The sequence below is a fragment of the Hypomesus nipponensis genome, chromosome 19 (genome assembly GCF_054491055.1).
Source record: "Hypomesus nipponensis isolate SF chromosome 19, ASM5449105v1, whole genome shotgun sequence".
In the NCBI taxonomy this organism is placed as follows: Eukaryota; Metazoa; Chordata; class Actinopteri; order Osmeriformes; family Osmeridae; genus Hypomesus; species Hypomesus nipponensis.
In genome coordinates this window covers 18,650,576-18,671,332 of record NC_140379.1, presented here as the reverse complement: position 1 = coordinate 18,671,332, position 20,757 = coordinate 18,650,576, and the positions used below count along the sequence as shown (strand labels likewise).

Genomic DNA, 20,757 nt, shown 5'->3' with positions numbered 1-20,757 from the left:
GTTACTTCCACTTTTCTCTCGAGGCATCGACAACACAGCTGGCAGGTTAGGCTCTCCCTGTCAATACACATGCTAGAAAGAGTTTTGGCTCGCTAATGTTGTTGCTAATGCTCTGACATTCTGGTTCTGCTTAGGATGCCATCAAGTGGGATCTCTTGTCGTAGTCAGTCCTTCACTAACCAATCAGCATTCGTTAGCAGAATGCTAGCGTGTTATGGGCAACGACGACTTACCCTGTAAGAAATCGAAAGGAAATAAGTACTCGTTCATTCAACTTTCGACCTGTAATCCATGTTGAACATGCGAAAACTACAATCAAATCAGAGATTTATCAACAACAATCAGGCGAAGAGACAAATTTCGCTGTTTAGCTCCATAGACTCCCATTCAACATGCACTCACTCGCGATCACCCCCAGTGGAACCCTGGTGGAACTGCAACCAAATTCGGTACAATGGGGCTTAATAGGGAGTGGGCAGGCTCTCCTTAAACAGGCTCTGGTTGTATCCGCGAGCAGATTTGCAGGGAACTTTTATTGACTTAGGCAAATAATGGGGTGCTAGTTTACCCATTTTTGATTGGTTTCAAACTTAGCAAAAATCTGGAAAAATCTTCTATGAAAAAGCTAGTAGTATGAGCCAGGTTCGAGAATCGAACAAAAATTATTGGGGAGATAGTTTTGTAAATGTTGACTGGAGTTAATAGAATAAAAACGACCGGAAGACACGGGAACCTAACCGTAAATGCAATACCACCTACATCCACCGGGGCCGTTGCTTCAAGCCGAGGGGCGAGGGGTGGGGCCTTGGCCCCTCTGCAACACTAAGCACTTTTCATAGAAATTAATGGGGACGCCATCTTGGAAGACAAAAGTAGTTTACTCTAGTTATATTAGGTGCGTTGGACTTCATGCGCGCCGGTGTCGCCTGCAGCCGCCTGCAGCCCGGCTGACTTGAAGCAGCCAATGGCATTCTAAGCTTCAAGGCAGCCGACTGCAGCCGACTGTCGGCGCCGCCGGCGCTGCATGAAGTCGAACGCGCCTATCAACTCTATGGACTGAACGGATCAGTATCCAGATCTCGGATACTGGATTCCATGGATTCCAGATAAGGAACAATTGAATGTGTTTTGGTTTAGTACCTGGGTAGAGTGACTTTCCATTTGCCCAAGGACAATTTATTTTGTTTTCCTATTTTTTTCTAATCAAATAGCTCAATTTTATTTTGGAGTATTTTGTAATGTAAGATAAAACACTTCTGTGAATAGTGTGTTGGTCAGTGATTTTGTAATAAACCTGCCAGTTGTTCTGTTACAAAAAAGTAAAGGCTCCTTTTAAGTCTTGTCAATTTCTGCTCAGAGCCTATCGCTAACCCTAATTTATTTTAGAGGTGCAACAGATACATCATACTTTATGTAGCATCCACATGCTTAGTTCTGCAGCCTCAACTTAAGTTTGAGACATGGTCTCTATTCCTAACTGTCTATTAACATGTTGTCATGTAATTAACAGCCTTGAACAAAAAGCAGGACATACTGGTACATAAATATTTTATATGGCATGCATATTTATTACATTACAACCAAGCAGTGCATTAACTGTATACATTCACAAGAAAATATCCATCATACAAGGGGCTCTGTTTTAATCAGGGGTGTGTGTCCTTCTTTAGAAGTTCAGTGGCTTGTTTAATTCATTTCAGATTCCTAATCTTGATTTACCAATTTCCTAATCTGAGTCCATTTGTATATCACAGTCATTGTTCAAGATGGTCTTGACTCAAGATGGCGCCGATGATGGCTGCCTCGGTTGCTAGGTGCGCTCTGTTTTGTCTTGTTTTGTTGCACTGCTGAGAAGGTGATCGGCTGGTATCTGCCAAATTCTGCTTCTGACGTTTCTTCACTGAAGTTATATGCTAAGGATTTGCTTAACCCTAGCCCTACCCAGCAGTTTGGACCGGAGAAAGAAGAAATTATATCACAGACAGATGGATAGATCGACCAGCAGACCTGGTTGCAGTTTTTCAGCGGACCTGGATTAATGCATCTTTCAGCACATGGTTAAATTACCACTTGACATTATAACCAATTATAAAACTCAAATGCACAAGTATTTTGCTATGTATTTGAGCCAGGTGAGTCTCATGCACCATGATGGGCCTCACTGGCTGCCCTTGTCCAGGTACTCCAGGTTGGGGGCATCCAGCCTCTGTTCCTGGTCCCGGTTCTTAGTAAACTCTTTTAGCATGTCCATCACCTCTCCATCATACACCTCAGGTGTGGGATGGGCCTCTGTGAAGATATGAATTAGAACTAAAAAACGCATTTAGAGAGACTTCATATTCAATAAGATGCAATTCACATGTCTGATGCATAAACATCCGTTAGCTCACCTTGAATAAACACAAGGTCTGAAATGAGAGACAATTCTCCTCACCTGTAGCCCAGTAGTAGATGTCCCAGTCGTTGCTGGGCTCATTAATCAGTCTGTCATACTGTTGCAGCTGAGTCTCACTCATGGTGTTCAAGTACTGCTTGGAAAAAAGACTACAGAAAGAAGGATGGAAGAATGGTAGAAGAGATATTTAGCATTTATTTGGAGTTGATACAGGTAAACTATCATCAGACTCTTAAACTTATGTGAAGCAACTAATTGCTTAAAGAAAATGTGTTCATAGTCTCTCTCACCTGAGCAGTATGCAGTTCTCCAGCATTCCCCTCTTGCGACTCTCATACAACAGCCGTCTCCTCTTGATGTCAACAGTCTCTCCGACCTTCTCTGTCCAGGGGGGCAGAGGGATCTCAATTAGGTCACCTTTCGAATCCTCAGGTGCCTCTCCACGGTATGCCCGTGCTGACATTAGGCCTGTCACTACCGGTCGCCATGACGCCTTGCACACCCCACTGACCAACTGTCCCAGGAGAAAGAAGCACAGCTATGTCATAATAGCAACAATAAACAACAACGTTGTACACACTAAATTAGCGTCCTTCTGATGCTACCCTCATGTTTTCCATGGTATTGTATGTGCTTGAAATCCTATACTACATTTTGAATACTGTAACATGAAACAGAAAATAGGCACAGATGAAACATTAATTTTTGACAGATGAAACATGTTTACTTGCTTAAATCCGCTAGCTAGATAGTCGTTCCTTAAAGTCCTTGGGAGCTAGTTGCTGGTAGACTAACGCAAATGCTAAGCAAACTGGAAATGCACCACATAAAGTTAGCTATGTGTAGGTCAACGTCAGTTCACTAGATCAAAATAGTATTTCAAATACGATTCACACTCACTCTTTTCGCAACAACTGCAGACAACATTGTATATTTTCTTTCAACCCGCTGGACCGATTAGTGTCCAGAAACGAATGCCCTATGATTCGATGCCAGATGTACAATTACACAATTGTTTTACTGCGCAGTCACATAACATGGTAACACAGGAACGTAATGATGGATACACGTAGACGCCATACTGATGAGGTCAGTGAGGTAGCTAGTTATTGAATAACAATATTTTTTTCTTCTGTTCAGTGAAACTGTTAATATATCTATTTGGTTGTCTTTGATGAGTGTATTTATGTATTTAAATTGTATTTTTCAATAACGGGAAATGAAATTGCCGAAGATCATTTATTGCTAACTTGAATAATACAAAAGTGGCTAGTACTAGTAGTGCTGGATAATGTTTCTCGTCGGTTGTATTTCAACGATACAGTCAACCCCACTTTGGGCATCTTAGCTAACTAGCTGTGTGTTTATTAGCTGGCTAGCTAACTAGCCAGTCTGTTTCGTATTCTCAGAAGGTTGTCTTTTTGCATGTGAGAACTCGTATATCTGTATCACATATTCATTGTAAAAGTACATTATTTTATGTTGTCACTGGTGTTTGTTTACCTCCGTTAAGTTTCGTCTACGTCTACTCCTACCGCTTAGCTAACTGTAGCTGTGGTGTAGGAAGGGGAACGCTAGCTAGTGCCGCTTAATCTAAACAAAAGTGTTGTCAGCTAGCCCACCTGTCATATAGCGTTAACTCAAAAGTGCTGGCTAATATGAAGCTGTACTCGTTTTCGTAGATACCAGTACCGGTGTACGTTTCAACGGTTCTAATTTAAGTATAAGACGTTTGTCGAAACGTTGCCTAGCTAGTAACGTAACGTCAAGAACGGTGGCTACAGTGCCGTGCAGGTTTTGGGGATGGCGGGTACAGGTACCTCAGCCGATGGGAACACCCAAGACCTAGATATCTACGATGACAATTTCAACCACAACGGAGAGGTGAGATGGATTTGCACTGTTCTGGAGAGATATGTGCTAAGTACAGTAGGACTTGATAATGTACCAAAACATAGTACTAGCTTTAACATCCCGATTAAAAGCGTTGCACCCTGAAGAATCCACATTTAACCGAGTTGTATAATTAGTTAAACTCACACTTTAGTCTAAATACCGCCCTCCCGTGCCATTAAAATGCTAGCATTTCGGTGGCGTAGCTGGGGAAAGCGGTCTTTATTGAGGTGGCCGTTGCGTTAGTAGAGTACCCGAGTTAGAACCCAGGGAACCCCAGTGCGGTCAGGTTATGGAGGAAGCAATACTAACGTGCAACACGACTACAAATGTTGACACAAACCTTTTGGTGTGTTGCCATAGACTAACAAGGATATCGTTTCAAAATAGGCTAACCCATGATAATGTAATTTTCTTTTCCCTAGGATGAGATGAATGATCTCTATGACGACGTCCTCACGGGTTCTGTGAGTCGGGAGAGACTTCCTAATGAGACTGTCCCTTCCAAGAAAGACGACAGGCCAAGGAAGGAGGAGGTTAGCGCAACATCAATACTGAACACTCGCAGTGCTGCACCAACCAAAAGACTGGCAGTCTATATAGGCAACTTCTCCTGGGTAAGTGTAGCTTGTTTATGCACACACACCTAAACTCACTCAAATCAGTATGCTCAGTAAGTTCTAGATAGTCCATTGTAGAAGGCAATTACCGACTCCTTCCTCTCAATAACTTACTCAGACCAATCCTCTAACACCCTTGCCACCCTCATTCCCTATTTCCTCCTCCTATCTTCTCAGTGGACCTCAGATACAGATTTGACTACCATGGCCCAGACTCTGGGGGTCAAGGACATTGTGGAGATCAAATTTGCAGAGAACAGAGCCAATGGGCAGTCTAGAGGGTGAGATAGAAAAACCCTATTCTGATCCCTTCCCATTGTGTTTTAGTTATCCCTCATTTCACTTTCTTGTCCTTTCTCACCTTTTCGTTCTTTTCTCTCTTTTTGGTGCCATAGATATGCTGAGGTTGTGGTGGCCACAGAACAGTCATTGCAGAAATTGCTGGAGGCGCTACCCTACTGTCAAATGAATGGAGAGAAGGTGGACTGTCGCTTTGCCACTCGACAGAATCTTGCTGTGTTCGAGGCCATGGCCAACAAACGTAAGCCTCCACTTGGCAATGTCAACCCAGTAGTATGTAAAACTGTTCTTGGATTTGACCCCAACGTGGAATGCCGCTAGCTGATGCTCTTTTTTAATGAAAGTATGCGTGTATCCACAGGTGTCCCCCAGCGGGCTAACTCGAAGGAGTCCACAGATTTGACAGATAAACATCCCTCCACGCCGTCTCTGGAGCCCAACTCCATCCCTCACATACCTCCTCCCCCACACCACCTCCCCAACAGGCCCCCTCCGCTGTCCGTTCCCTTCTTCAGTCGGCCTCCTCCACTCTTTCCCCTCCTCCCACCACACATCCCACCTCCCAGCATGCCCCACCTTTTCCCCCCACCACCCCTTCACCTGCACAGCCAGCCACCCCCCTCCAGCCTTCATCTGAACCCAGCCTTCTTCCCTCCGGCACACGACAGCTACAGCACAACCTCAGCCTACAGCCGACTCAAGTAAGCTCACACACCCTCTTTCTTAGTAAACTACTTATGGGTGTTTTCTGTATTTGTCGGTATACAGGGATTCAGTGACTTTTGGGGTATTTGTAATTAGTTACTAATGTCAAATTGAAATTACATGGCTACAATTGTTTCTGTGTTTTGCTGTTCATAGCACTTATGCACTCCCACTGATGTTAGATGTATGTATGTCTTGCTACAATTCTACCACAACTTGAGTGGAAAAAGGTGGTTAGATGTGTTTTTAGCTTGCCAAGTAAAGCCTGGTTTATACCTTAGCGGGTCTGCATTTTTTATGTCATGTGTGGGTCTCTTTGCTGTGTTGCAGTCGGGACAGTGACGCCCTTACACCCCTGGTTCCAGATGGGGAGTTTGAGGAGCTGATGAACAGGAATAGAGCCATAGCCAGCAGTGCCATCACCAAGGCTGTGTCTGGGGCAACGGCAGGTGAGACTAACACTACGTCAGAGTCAGAGGGTAACCTACAGTACCATAAACACAGACACTTAGAGATGGCAATGTACATGGCATAGCAATCCATAATACGGAAACAGTATAATGTGAAAACCCCTTGGTTCCCCCGTCACTGCACTGTGCATGCTAGTAGTCTTTTGTGAACTCAGATTTGATGAACTATTGAATTTCACAGAATAGGCTTGTTTCATTGAGTCAATATCATACAATAAAGCATGTCAATGTATTTAGCCTATGCCGGCCATTATTCATCTTTGACTGCTATTGGGTCATCTTGTTGCTGACTGTTGTGTTGCCCTCACAGGAGACCTGCGTGTGGCCATGGAAACACTTCTAACGGCCATCGCTGTCATTAAACAGTCCAGAGTGTTCGGAGATGAGCGATGTCAAACCCTGGTCACCTCACTTAAAGACTGCCTTGTCTCCATTCAAGCAAACTTTGGCACCAGGTCAGCACTGGAATCATGCATTAAGGGTCATGTTATGACATATCGGACCAGTCTCACAAACATTAAGGGTGCTTTCACACCTGACATGTTTGGTCCGTTTCAATCGGACCATGGTCCGTTTTCTCTGAAAGTACAGTTCGTTTGGAGAGGTGAGAACACGCATTCGAACTCTAGTGCGGATCAAACAACCGAACCATGGTCCCCCTAAAAAGATGGGACTCGGTCCGGTTACAAGTGAACCATGGTTCGGTTTGCTTTAGGTCTGAACGTAATTGGACTTAATATTGACCTATTCCAGGAAGCAAACCAAAATGTAGTGCATTGTGGGTTGAAAAAGGAATTTACACTTGGCGGAGACAGCCGTACGTACGTGCCACTCATTAGCAGCAAAATTAGTTGAGGGAAAATGTGGGGGAATGATGAAGTGAAGGAACGGCAAATATGGGCTGATGATCATATTGCAGAGATACTTGTGGAGACACATTAGAGTTGCGAGGTATTTAAATTATTTAGTGATATACTGAAATAAAACGTCATTATTGCACAGTGGACCAAGTTAAAAACTTAAACAGCTAAAAGTGTGTGATGTTCTATGGAAAAGTGGTAGCTCGTCAGACAAAAACATATAATTCCCATGGTTTTATAACCTGGATATAATCCTGAGTAAAAGACCAACGAGCAACCCAAAAAAAGTTTCCCTCACACATTTTCTGTCCAATAGATTAACAACCTGTATGACCGCGTTTTTTTTTTTTCTTTTTTCAAACGTTGGTTCGCTTAAAACGGGACCGTGTGAACACTAACCGGACCTAATGAAAAATGCAACAAAGTAGGAACTCATCCACTGATTCAGACCAAGCAAACGGACTAATAGGTGTGAAAGCACCCTTAGCCTAGTCCAAAGCTAAAATCTCTTGACATTTTCAATAGAGATGCACTGATGCTACTTGTATCGGGCAAATACAGCATGGTCAACATTTGTACTTGGTATCAGCATCATGATTTAATTACGAGTACACCTGTAATGTAGCGTGTCAAAACTAACAGTGGAGCCCGGGTATTGCATTTGAATATGGAATTATTTCACGCAGTCTGATTCCCTCTTTTGGCCTCCACAGCTTGGATATCCCTATCAGCACCATGCTCTAGTGTTGAGAGCAAACAACAAAGAAACTGACTTGCACGTGAGAGAGCGGAAATGCTCCTCTTTATTAAGAAAAAACTTCCCCTCCCATAACACCAAAACATAACAATACCAACAGTACTTGGTGCTCCTATCAGTCTTTAATTTAAAAACAACTTTTTAAGTCTAGGCCTAAACTTGGGAAACTAGCCTAAAGTTATATCAGTGTTGTTGTTTTTCATGACACAAATGTATTCTGCAGAATACAGAATGTTTAACTAGCCAGTGGTCTTATTCTCTTTCTCTCTCTTTCTACCTACAGGAAAAGACATCGTTCCAGAGAGAGGGAGAGAGACCGTGACAGGGAGCGAGATCGTGAGCGGGACAGGGAAAGGGACAGGGACCGAGAGGACTTCTACAGCCAGAGTTGGGAGTCTGCTGGGATGTCACGACGACACAGAGAGCGTTCCTCAAGTGGGGAGCGAGACAGAGAGAGGCTGCGAGAACGGGACAGGCACCGGGACCACCGAGAGAGACACCGCTAATAGCTAGGTAAACACAGTAGGTCTACTCGACGTACAATGTAAGCACAACTGTACTACCTAACACATGATAAATACTGTAATAAATGTGGTTGTAGTTTGGAACTCAAAGCTATTCAGTCGTAAAAAAAAAAAAAGTATTCTTTATAAAAGATTTTGTTGGAATCAAATCGAGTTCTAAGCCACACTTCAGGTGTCCAGCAAATTCCAGTGCCATCCTAATACATTACATAACTCTGGACAGTCTTTCATTGCTTATCCTGTTTACTCTGGATGTGGGTCTGGATACCTGACAGGTATGTCTGTGTTCTCTCTAGGACTTTGCAGGCTGAGACTGTTCGTCAGGCTGGGTATAGTTCGAAGCAGCTCCTAGCTGCTTAGAAACCTTAAATAATGGAGAGTAATAGAACAGAATTATGGAGACAACGTGAATGTCCGTAGCTCTCCTTGTCCCCACAATCTGACAGAGGTCCCAGAAGATCCCCTTTCGATCACCTATATCAACATCTCTTGTCCCGTTCCAGTTCTCCATTTCAGCTTCACCTTGTCCCTTATGTTTCTCTCTCACTTACTGATGTAGCTATTGTTTGATAAATCTTTTTTAGAGTTGTGGCAGGAAACCATTGCTGTTCGCTACATCTGGATGCACATTGTTTTTTTATATATATATTTTACAGTGTTATGTATGTTTTCATCTGTCCCCATTTTTTTTGTATACGAAATTGAGAAATAAAAAGGTTGTTAAATTGGTTGTTAATGTTCTTGTGTAAAAGGTTTCACTTTTCTTCAAGAGGGTAGAAGAGTGAAGTGTAGAAGTGAATAAATGTGATGCTTGTTGTTGCTCAAGGGTCAGTGTATTGTGAACAGTTTAACTACAGCCACATGTTGATACAACAGGATTAGAACAAACACAAGGCCATCTCAGAAACAATCACATTTGTCAACGTTTATTTTGAAAATAATACAAATGGAGTACTGATTTGATGATCTAGTTGCCGTAATATCCATGGTGTCCAAGCATGAGGGTTCTGGGATTGATTACTTAAAGAAATTAGGTGGGGCTTGGTCATAAATTCATAAAACGGAATGGATTCGTTTTCTGTAAATTATCATTTCTCCAACGGAGCATAATTCAACAGTTTCTCAATTAGATCAACATGGGCGAGAAGCATCCTGCGGCAGCAGTATCTCTTCAGGCCCAGAGCATCAAGGGCGTCGCTGTATGACCAACGAGAAAGGGCAGTTTCAGGAACACATTTTTAGATTTGTGAGAGCTTTATCTGTCATAATCTAACCGGTCATGACTCCATTCCAGAGTACATGTTGGTGAAAATAAAGTATACTTATTGTATCTTGATAGTACAGTAAAATAAAACTACCAGTAAAATAAAATATGTAGTCTCACCCTTCAGTGTACTCTGCTTGGAGAAGACCGAGGTACGCCTCCCATTTATTCCCTACAATTTTACCGCACGTGAAACAACGAACAGGGATGATCATTGCTGTGCAGTAGGTACCTAGAGACGTAAAGAAAATCATGTCAACAAACGACGGGATGTGTTGCTAGCCAGGACTAGCCATAGGCGCATGTTTTGCATCCAGGTACTCCGACAATTATTGAGGCTGTTGAAGATGGTTGAATACATCGTTTATCAATACGCAAGATTTCATTTAAAGTAAATGCTTTCTCTACTCACAAATATTGTTGAAAACGTTGGTTCTGAGTAGCTAAGAGTTATCACTTCCTAGCTGGCCAAGGCGCTCTGGCTTGAGGCAGTGTCGTCTGGCATCGAGCGCATGGAACTGGGGGAAACATTATAGTGTGACACTTTAAGCTATGTTCAGAGTCATAGACATACTATGGTCATCGTAATGTGTTAGCAAACGTATTGTTATTTAACGCAGGTACAATTCAGAGAATTTGCACATATTTAGGATTACAGGTTTGCAATAGCACAAATATTTAGGGGTTGAAAAAAACCATATTGTTTTTGCACTGATTTATTTAAAAAATGTTGTTCATAATTTGTTTCGCAAATAACTGTGAGATGGTAAATGGTACAGACTCTGTTGCAGATAGATTGGAAGTCGTATGGAAATGTTTTAGTACAAATATGAGCCCAATTGCCTATATGCCACGGTGAGCTGACGTACTTCCGCCTAAAACTCTCAGTCACCGCGTTTACTTCCGCTGCAATGGCATCCATCGTCGATATTGATTGTCCAAAGCTAGTCAAGAGAAAATAATCGACAAAAAAGTTCAAATATCAGCGAACATCTGGTACCACTGCCAAGCACTTGTGTGCAAATGCCAGAACTCAAGTAAGTACAACGGTGTGATTAGTTTTTTTACCTTTCCTGTGGATGAGGAGCTCAGACGCAAATGGGTAGTCGTCATCCGCAGGGATCACTTTGTTATTACACCTCACACCCGGGTGTGTAGTCGTCATTTTAAAGAGGCGGATATACGAGAGCCTACATCAGAGAACGGGCGGCGATTACTTAAAAAGGGAGCTGTTCCAGCATTATTTGAGTGGAACAACTTCTCCCTTCCCCCTCCAAGACCGGGGGTCTGGGAGAGAAGAACGAGACCGCCACCTAAGGAGAGCCTTCCAGAAAGCGCAGACGCATCAGGTCAAGATGACCATGACTACGCCGTTACGGTTAAATACATTATACCAATAAGACACTGGACAAAATACAACAGTAATAAGGATGATTTGTGCAACTGAGCGTTACAGTAACGTCGTTAGCTACTCTCGCTAACATGTACGCTAGGCAAACACTTAATTTTAACCTTACCTTCATAATTATGGACATAATTCGAAACGTAGAGTTTAAATCCTGTGTCCTTTCTTGCGGTGGCTGTGGATAAATTAGCTTGGATAATTCTGCTCACATCTGTCAGGGATATTGTTGGGAGATCCAGGAGTGAGCGGGTGAAAAATGCAGCCATTGTTGTTGCGTTGACAAAGAGACAGGAAGTGAACGTGGTGGCTGGGACTGTGGAGCAGATGTACGTGGCATATAGGCAATTGGTATAACGAATGTAAAAAAAAACATTAAAACATCTCGAAAGGATATGGATACAGATATGAATTCTTCATATGCCCTACAAAAACTGCCTCTGGACCATAAAATCCACAATATGTATTTTCCGTCTTTTTCCGTCCGTTTTTGTCAAGCACATTTTTGTTTTACAACTCCTCATAATAGACATATGCTACATATGTTGTTATCATGATGAGTATTGCTTTATTATTACTAGAATTATTTCTGATATACATTTTTGAACAGAATTGTAGCTTTCAAATTTGAGCAGCCTGAATTTCCAAACCTTGAATTTTTGTAGGCTATCTGAATTTTTATTAAATGTTGAAATAAACTCGTATATACACTTTTAAGAAGTGAATTCAAAACCAAGAAATTCAGGTATGGTTTTCAAAGTAAAATATTTGGACGCTATGAGTTCGGTGGTGTTTAAATTTCAAGATTAAGTAGGCCAATGCCTTTTAAAATTCAATGTCACTGATTTGCTTCCATTCAATAGCAACTTCTGGTGAGATTACTCCCCCTACTCGATTATTTTGGCAACATTGACCAATTGTGCAAAAATATTTTTAAATTGTTTTATAGGTGGCACCATCAGTTCCAAACATGTGCATGGACCTGGCTCAAATTTAGTAGCAATGGGTTGTTCGCGAATGACCCGGCTTTAAGAGCCGGCTCTTATAGGTGAACGTCAGGAGTTGGCTCGCGTATCTGAAGAGCTGACACTATAAAAAAATATATAGCCTATAGATATTAAATGATTATGTAATAATGAATGATTTTAATTGTATTTAATTTATTAATTTACTAATTCAAAAAACAAACAAAAATTATAGCTGCAAGCAGCGATGAGGGTTCCTCTGCAAAATGGCTTGATATTATAAACATGAACACTGGAGAAGATCGAGACTTAAATAACAAGACTTGTTAAATGACTTCATGTTTGGCCATAATCAATTCCAAATTATCAGTCAACACACAAAAAGAGTCATGTGGGCAAATGGGCAAAGGCTGCGTGCTTATCCAGCTCCTTTCGAGAAATTCCTGTACCAATAAGACGGCCGACTCTCTGGTCCGATTAAACTACACACCATATACAATCAGGGTGACCAACAAGATTATATAACTAACCAACAATAACATTACAAACATCTAACTGAACGAACACAACAACTGAAATCCCTCGCAAGGCTCTTGTAACCAAACTATTTTCCACAAGTCTTTGCGTTTTTGGACATGCCGCACTGCATGCTGGGTACCCAAGGGTGCTGACGCTGATTATCTAGCTGTGCTCCGACTGCGTGATATGAGCATTAGTTTTTCGTCAGCTTTGGGACAAAGTTTAAGAAACGGTTGACATTTCAAGGTGAAATTGCATGAAATTGTGCATGGTATTTCAGAATGATGTCTGCTTGTTTAACTAAACAAGTAATCAAAATGATGACAGGCCAAAAGACTGGGTTTAGATTTGAACCTATGACCTTGCGCTTTGTAGGACAACTTTTCAACCCATTGAGCTACCCGCAAGGCTGAGGATCTCTTGTCAGTTTCTGTATAATTAGTAAAAAGCCGTATCTCCTGTAGCATGGCTTGTTCGATTCGGCCAAAGTTTAAACAGCTGCAATTCAATGATGTTTTGACATATCAAGGTGAAATTGCGCATGGTACTTCAGAACAATGTCATCCTGTTTAACTAAACATACATTCAAATTTATGACAGACTCAAACAGTGTGGCTGGATTTGAACCTACAGCCTTATATTTTGCAGGTCACCATTCCAGCTCATTGAGCTATTCTCAGTGTTTAATATTGTCATGTTCAGTTACTGTAAAAAAAGTAAGCTGTTTTTTCTTATCGTAAGTGTTGTTAGATTCAGCCAAGGTTGAAACAGCTCTCATTCAATCATCGACATACCAATGTGAAATTGTTTATGGTACTTCAGAGAGATGTCATCTTGAACCCTATAAGGTTTGAAAAACCTATATATTTATATATATTTCATTTATTGGAAGTCATTTAGAATCAGTGTAGACCCTTGGCCTTGTTGAAGAGGCCAACAGCAGAAGGGAAAAAACTGTTTTTGTGGCGTGAAGTATTGGTCCTGATGGACCGCAGCCTTCTGCCGGAGGTGAATGTCTGAAACGGAGTGGCCAGGGTGGGAGGAGTCGGCCACAATCTTCCTCGCTCGCCTCAGGGTCCTCAAGGCGTGCAGGTCCTCGAGGGAAGGCAGATTGCAGCCGATCACCTTCTCGGCAGTGCGGATGATACGCTGCAGCCTGCTCTTGTCCTTGGCAGTGGCAGCAGCGTATGGAGGACCAAACCTGCCATATTTACAAATGAATGAATGAATAAATACATTTCCACATCCATGCATTTAGACAGAAATAAACGAATATATATATGAATTAATGCACAATTGTCAATCAATAGTTACATATATTTTACATTTATGTATTTATTTATTTTGTATTCATTTATGTATTGATTGATTGATTGATTGATTGATTGATTTATTCATTCATTCATTCATTTATTTATTCATTTATTTATTCATTTATTTATTCATTCATTTATTTATTCATTCATTCATTCATTCATTCATTCATTCATTCATTCATTCATTCATTCATTCATTCATTCATTGTTCCCAATATGATAATGAGAGGAGGCCAGTAGGCGTGGAAACTGATGTTCAGACATTGCAATCAATCCAGAGCCATAGACTGGCTGCGAAGCGCCCTGGAGCGCCACAATATACTACGAATGGCGCGATGATGTTCACACTAGACGCGCATTTCTCCACGCCGGTCACCAAGCCTTTCACCTTCTCTGAGATTTTCTTTTCTACATGTAAAGCTGACATGTACATAAACATGGCATAGGCTACAGGCTATTTAGGCAACTTGTTGCTCCAACAATAACCGTCGCAACGGCATCCCATTCCCAACATAACGTGGCAACGTTTGGCTTTTGTTGCCGTAGTCTTTGTAAAATATGTGCTATGGGGCATACAACTCCATTTAGGACTAAGCTACTTTTCATCTTCGATGATTAACTTTGTGTCGTCAATCTTCACAAATTTCTCTTCTGCTTGATTGGGGGCTTTATGCCAGATTGTCTATCTCGCTCTTACACACAGGACAAATATGTTGGTTTGACAATCAACAATCAGGATATTTTATTTTAAAATGTTTACGTTTTTATCGGGGTAAACACATGGTTGGCCGGTCAGCGTAGTGAAGTTGGGTGTTAAGTGATAGCCCACAACTAACGTAGTAAAATCTTTATAACATGTTTGTTTATCCAAATATCATATATGGTGAATTAAATCTTTATTTTCAACAAGGTCGGCCAGCCTGTCCATGTAGGCTATGTTGTCCATGACAGCAAGGATGGATGTAAGGCTACATAATCAAATACAAAGCGTGGAAAACGATTAGCCAATGGTGTGTCAAATACCGCCTACCTATTTTGATTGACACAACTCATTAACATATTGAGAAGAAGAAATACAGGAATGAATGAATAAATGAATGAATAAAGAATGAATAAATGAATGAATAAATGAATGAACACATGAATGAATAAATGAATGAATACATGAATGAATAAATAAATGAATAAATAAATGAATACACAAATAAATACATAAATACATGTAAATTATAAGGTAATATTGATTGACAATTGTGCATTAATTAGTACATGTATTCATTTATTTATGTCTAAATGCATGGATGTGGACATTTATTTATTCATTCATTCATTTGTAAATATGGCAAGTTTGGTCCTCCATAGCAGCGTACCAGACGGTGATGGACGAGGTGAGGATGGACTCAATGATGGTTGAGTAGTAGTGCACCATCATTGTCTTTGGCAGGTTGAATTTCTTCAGCCAAGTACATCCTCTGTTGTGCTTTCTTAATGAGCCTATATGTATATAAGACCATAGTCTATTAATTTAGAACCCCGTACTGTAGCCCCTGTCTATAGTGTTGAACCAATGTATTTTAATGATAACCAACAGTATGGTCTGGTTTGTCAGCCTACTATCTCTAATAGATTTTCTGTCCTCCTGGCCAGTAAATTGGCCTTCCTTGTTTTCTTCTTTCTCAAACGTCGACCTGAAATACAAATTTCAAGGAATGTGCTGATCAGCTCAACTGTTACAATTCTAGTCATATGAAATCAGTGACTTCTCAGAAGAAAGACAAAGACATTATGTATTTAAAGATGTTTGTATAATAGTGTCCAACCCTTATTCTACTGGTGGACAGAACAAGACACACATTTGTATGCTGACTGGTTCATTGTCTTTATTACATGTCAGCTGTAGTTACAAGGGAACCATTTCCTTTTTGGGTTATCACTATGAGCTTTGGGGGGCCAGGGAGAAAGTGTGTAAAATGGAAGGTGTGGCATGGAACAGAGAATATCAAGAATAGGCTACATCATCATCATCATCATCATCATCATCATATTCCATGTCCATTATCACCACCCTCGTCGTCATCACCCTTGTTGATCCTGCTGATCAAATTAATTGCTACAGATTTAACAAACGTGCTGAAATGAAGAGTCCTACCGGAATTATTGCATTTATACGCTCTTGAAACAAAGGAAAATAAAATAAGAGATTTTTTTGTTTAATTCTGTATGTTATACAGTAAAATGTGAAGGTTATTTGATGTAACACACGCCTGTTGCTTTGTTTGGTTGATTACTACATCATATTCATAGTATTCATGCAGGATGTTTGGACTACTTATGGGTTCAAATGTAGTACTTGACATAACGCAAGAGATACAAAAGCTATAAGGTTGTGTTGTGATAATCCTCGAGCATAACTTTAGCTTGTACTAACTGTGTTGGTTAGCAATTTACTTTAGATTGATGAGAGAATTAGGTCCCTCGATAGTCATTGTGATGTAATTTTTAAATGCTGCTCCTGGGATTAGTATATTGACAAAGATATAAACTATAAGAATAATATTGGTCAAATTCAATAAAACACCAATATCATACATAACCCTAAAAACTTGTGATATGTCAATGGTGGAGAATAGATTTAGCTTTTTGAATTCCACCTATATAATCTCTTGGGGAATAATTTGTACATATATTACAATTAATTTACAATAGTTTGAAAATAAATTCAAACATTATATTATTTCATAACATTATAATAATTATACAGTATAACAATATATTGTTATAACATGCACCCTTTATTCTTAACACAAACTATAGAATTAACTATGACTCCAATTGGGGATGTTTTCAAATTCCATAATTATGAAGTCCCAGGTTACTTCTGTCTCTCAGGAGACTGGAGAGTGTGTCTGTAATCTACCAAACCTGTCTACTGTACATGTTGTTTACTGTATAGTATGTGTGGTGAGGTTGTGAGTACCAAGCTTTTCATATTGATGACATCTGGTCACAGTGTGCCTCTGCTCCACTAAAACTAAATGTTTGGCAATAGGTTTTGTTTCTAAATGTCTTTGTTTGTACTCCTCTCAGTAATCCAGCATCTGACATATGGATGGCCTGAATCAGATAGCCTTTCAGACATTCTTTAACTGTTATCAGACAGAAAATTAAGGTTAAACTGATATTTGACTGGGAAATGGTCAACACTAACAACCATAGATTGCTGTCAAAAACATTTCACTACCCGAAAGGGTTGATAAGGAGATAATGGTAATTTGATTTCATTTGAGCAGACATCCAGACAGAAATGTATGTAGCATAAAAACCATTGAACAAACTGAATAGTGAAATCATCCTGTGTTCAACTGTTATTACTTGCAAGTGTTTAGTGTGAAATGTCAGAGAGAATGGACTGCCAATCGAAATTGGACCAAATCAAAAACATACAGAGATTAAGAATGTGTTTCTCTTTTGAAGTGCAAATCCAATTAAATAGGTCAAGCCAATTGATGTACTGAAAGGCAGTGGTAAATTAGCTCAGTATTGCTGAGTGTGCATCTACTATATGATTGACTTCTATTGATTTCTGAAGTCTGTGCGCCAGTGTGAGTAAGATGGTGCAATCACATGGGTGTAGCAAATTCATGCAGTATACTGGCATTATCTAGCCATGAGGGACCAAAATGTTTAATTTAAAACGTCACTGATATGGGTATATTCACTACAAGCAAAGTCAGACTGAAAGCAATATAATCAAAGTCACAGTGGCTCCCCATTCCTCATCTCTACCAAACAGCCTTAATAGTCTATTATTACACACATCAGTAAGTGACCAGCTAACCCATTGACCAATAACATATGAAGACAAAGGGCTGGTTCTAATTTCTCCGTGCCAATAGAAGCACTCCAAGCAGGATGGCCCCGGCAGCAATGATGGCTCCACCAATCAAAAAGGGTTTCAGGGATTCTAGAGAGTCTGTGCTGGCAGCCACCTCCCCCTCGCCACCCTCTGGCGCTGCCTCCTGCTCTGCTGCTCCATCCTGGGGGGGAGGAGGGGGGTTCTCGACCTCTGGGGCAGCTGGGGCAGGGTCTGCCTTACGGGGGGCAACAGGCTCCTTCTTCTCTGCTTTAGGGACACCCTTGGGCACGGGTGCCCCGCTCTTGGCCTTGGTTTCCATAGGACGAGGTCAAGCAGTGGATGAATCTCTCTCAGGAGTTCACTGTTGTTTTACTGGTGGACTGACATTAAACAGAGACACAGATAAACACCCAAATTAAAATCACATACACAGACCAGTTATCTGCCATAATGGGTCTCTCTTGTGTTATTACATCGACATGTGACAGTGACTAAACTACGCTGGGAGCGTTAACACAATCTCTTCACAGCACAATGACAGGATGGAATGGCTGCTTCAGGTCAGCAAGGGCTCACATGTGACCTTGATGGATAAAAGACACCCACTGCTCATCCATGTTTGTTTGGTGTTCAGAATGACATCTGTGAAATAAATAAACTCCAGTTGGGAACTTCCCATGTTCAGCTTCCTCATGGGAAAATCTGCTAGTTTTGTAACAGAAGGAGGAGATGGGGGATGTAGGTACAGGCTACGCAACAGCAGCAGTTACAAAAGAGCCTAGACGATAGATGCATACAGAAGTGACATGCATATCTCCTGCATTATGACAGAAGGGTTCAAATGAAACACCATTTGTTCTGGACATGAGTATACATCTATTTTTCTTCCTGTGTAAAACGACATGAGTCATACAGCATGTCCTATAATCAGAGGACAAGATGGAGGAGGGGAGGAATAAGGATAACAGCACCATAGTAGGCACTACCCCACAAAGACACAAAAAACACCGGCTGAGAAAAAAAAAGAATGAAATTAAAGAGAGAGAGAATGAGAGAGAGACAGAGATTGGGTCGGACTGAATCAAAGAATTTGGTATGCAGCTGCAACATAAGAGGATGCAAGCTGTAAATAGGCCATAAAAAAAGAAGAAATTAAACTAAAGACTAAAACATGACATTAAGGCAGTATGAAAAGCTGAAGACCTACCCAGCAGATCTGTTGGGCTCCTCAGTAGTACTGCCGAGATTACAAGGTGGATGGAGATAAGAGGTTGCTACCGGGAGGGAGTATGCAGGACAAGCAAATGTCCTTAGGACAATCAAATGAGACCTGAGAGATGGAGGGCACAGTAAAAAAGGGGAGGAGAGAGAGGAGCAGAGGGAATGGGATGTACCATCTGGTATGGATACAGGGGGGATCTAAAGTTTCCTATGGGAGTGTGTTGTCTGTCAACTTCTTAGTGAATCTTTTTGTCTGAAGCTTAAATACATTTTTGATGCTCTTGCTAGTATTTTCTAAACGTGAAATGTTATTATGTGTATGTTTAGAATTAAATTGAAAGCATAGTTGATCTATTTTGTGAGCCTTGATTCTTCCAGGGTACTGATGTGCATCGATGTGCATGGATGCGTGTGAAGTCATTGTTGAAAACCTTGAAATGCTTGATGATTTATGTAACTGCTGGGTGTTGAAGTTGTTGACGTATATATGTATTCTTTATTTCTCTTTTTAGCACTAGTGTATTGTCATGGCCTAAATTGATAAAATACAGATAAAATAAATTATCTTTGTTACCAATGTACTCTAAGAGGCCAAGAGCAGAGCTTCATTGGAAATTATATGGTTCTAATCAGACAGAATGTCCTTCTCTTTCCTGTGGCATATTTTAACTACTCAACATACTTCTCATCCCACTCTTTACCAATACAGTGAAACCTGAAATAAAACCTCCCCTCAGAGCAGTAATAATGGAGTAATTATCAAAAAGAAAATAATTCCATCTGCTAATTGCAACAGAAGCGTTAGCATGAGTTGCTTGGAAAGAGCAGCAGAGAATAGCTTCTCTATACAGTATAGTCAATCAAGTAGTGGTATTTCTGTGCACTAAACACAATTGCAAAAAATTGACACAGCAGATATAGGTACATTTTAACTAATTAAATTGATGACGCAGAGAGGTTTAATTAATTCAAAGAATTGTTGAATGGCTGCTATGAAAGTTTGAGTCATTCACTGGTAAATATGCCAAGCCTATTTTAGGCAATTTAGGATGAATGGCGCCAGCAGGATGAACCCTCATCCAAGGTTTGCAGATGTTGTCATCTAACTATAGTAAAGGCCTGTGCATTATATGCCTACGTCCTGGGTTGCGCGTTTAACAGGTTAAACATATTTAAAAGGTTACCTTTTAAATATGTTTAAGTAATAATATCGTCGCTTAGGGCACACCTATCTAATTAAAGTGTATAAAAATCAGGAAATGACGCGGTTCCACGCCCAATCTCTCCGGCTCGGAGATTCCTCGATATTCACAAACCACCAGTCGCGCATTTACCAGCTGTCGTGAATCTCCGACGGTATCCACAATGTTCAAAACCTGCCAGGCTTGCGTGAAAAACGTAAATCCAACCCGTTTTATCGTAGAGTTGTAGGTGACGTAAATTCTCTACACAAATAGCACTGTGGCGAATCGGGTTTTGATCCGCAGGAGTGGAATAGGCAATGGGAATAGTAACGACGTATCTTTTCGGAGGAGAAAATTCAGTCCAGACGGGGGTGAGTTTATAACAACAGATTTATCTGAACATGCCGTCGCCACTCTAGCTGCACCGATTAGGTTCGGGAGGAGTCCAGTCGGTTGTCAGCAATGTTAGACACTGCATTCAAATGTGTGCCTACCGCCGGGTTGTA

The 20,757-nt window shown here is 40.9% G+C and overlaps 4 protein-coding genes and 1 long non-coding RNA gene across 9 annotated transcripts in view; 2 read left to right on the top strand and 3 right to left on the bottom strand.

Annotated features, from left to right (window-relative positions):
- Positions 1-1,545: 1,545 nt before the first annotated feature.
- On the bottom strand, positions 1,546-3,453 carry sdhaf2 (succinate dehydrogenase complex assembly factor 2). Its single transcript, XM_084682185.1, has 4 exons — positions 3,296-3,453; positions 2,686-2,909; positions 2,435-2,544; positions 1,546-2,289 (listed from the first exon to the last, which is right to left on the bottom strand). The coding sequence occupies exons 1-4, from the start codon at positions 3,320-3,322 to the stop codon at positions 2,159-2,161; spliced, it is 492 nt and encodes a 163-aa protein (XP_084538311.1). The 5' UTR covers positions 3,323-3,453; the 3' UTR covers positions 1,546-2,158.
- LOC146247337 (cleavage and polyadenylation specificity factor subunit 7-like) lies at positions 3,338-9,249 on the top strand. Of its 5 annotated transcripts, XM_084682180.1 has the most exons (10): positions 3,533-3,822; positions 4,078-4,279; positions 4,714-4,905; positions 5,086-5,189; positions 5,304-5,449; positions 5,570-5,909; positions 6,244-6,362; positions 6,694-6,838; positions 8,284-8,513; positions 8,821-9,249. In XM_084682180.1, the coding sequence occupies exons 2-9, from the start codon at positions 4,199-4,201 to the stop codon at positions 8,504-8,506; spliced, it is 1,350 nt and encodes a 449-aa protein (XP_084538306.1). In that variant the 5' UTR covers positions 3,533-3,822; positions 4,078-4,198; the 3' UTR covers positions 8,507-8,513; positions 8,821-9,249. The 5 variants fall into 5 exon arrangements, with proteins under 5 accessions (XP_084538308.1, XP_084538310.1, XP_084538307.1 ...); XM_084682182.1 differs by lacking the exons at positions 3,533-3,822; positions 4,078-4,279 and adding an exon at positions 3,338-3,484; XM_084682184.1 differs by lacking the exon at positions 8,821-9,249 and adding an exon at positions 7,957-8,022 and having other exon boundaries at positions 3,518-4,279; positions 8,284-8,423.
- Positions 9,250-9,434: 185 nt separating this feature from the next.
- Positions 9,435-10,317, bottom strand: polr2l (RNA polymerase II, I and III subunit L). The gene is made up of 3 exons (XM_084682186.1): positions 10,201-10,317; positions 9,909-10,020; positions 9,435-9,721 (listed from the first exon to the last, which is right to left on the bottom strand). Exons 2-3 carry the CDS (start codon positions 10,001-10,003, stop codon positions 9,613-9,615), a joined length of 204 nt encoding a protein of 67 aa, XP_084538312.1. The 5' UTR covers positions 10,004-10,020; positions 10,201-10,317; the 3' UTR covers positions 9,435-9,612.
- A 6,387-nt stretch (positions 10,318-16,704) lies between these two features.
- On the bottom strand, positions 16,705-19,184 carry LOC146247335 (uncharacterized). The gene is made up of 2 exons (XR_014732279.1): positions 19,054-19,184; positions 16,705-18,226 (listed from the first exon to the last, which is right to left on the bottom strand). It is a non-coding gene; the product is annotated as an uncharacterized LOC146247335 (long non-coding RNA).
- A 1,237-nt stretch (positions 19,185-20,421) lies between these two features.
- dagla (diacylglycerol lipase, alpha) overlaps positions 20,422-20,757 on the top strand; it is a 73,029-nt gene continuing 72,693 nt past the window's right edge. The window contains 1 exon segment of the mRNA XM_084682135.1: positions 20,422-20,622. The gene's annotated coding sequence lies outside the window, so the exon portion shown is untranslated.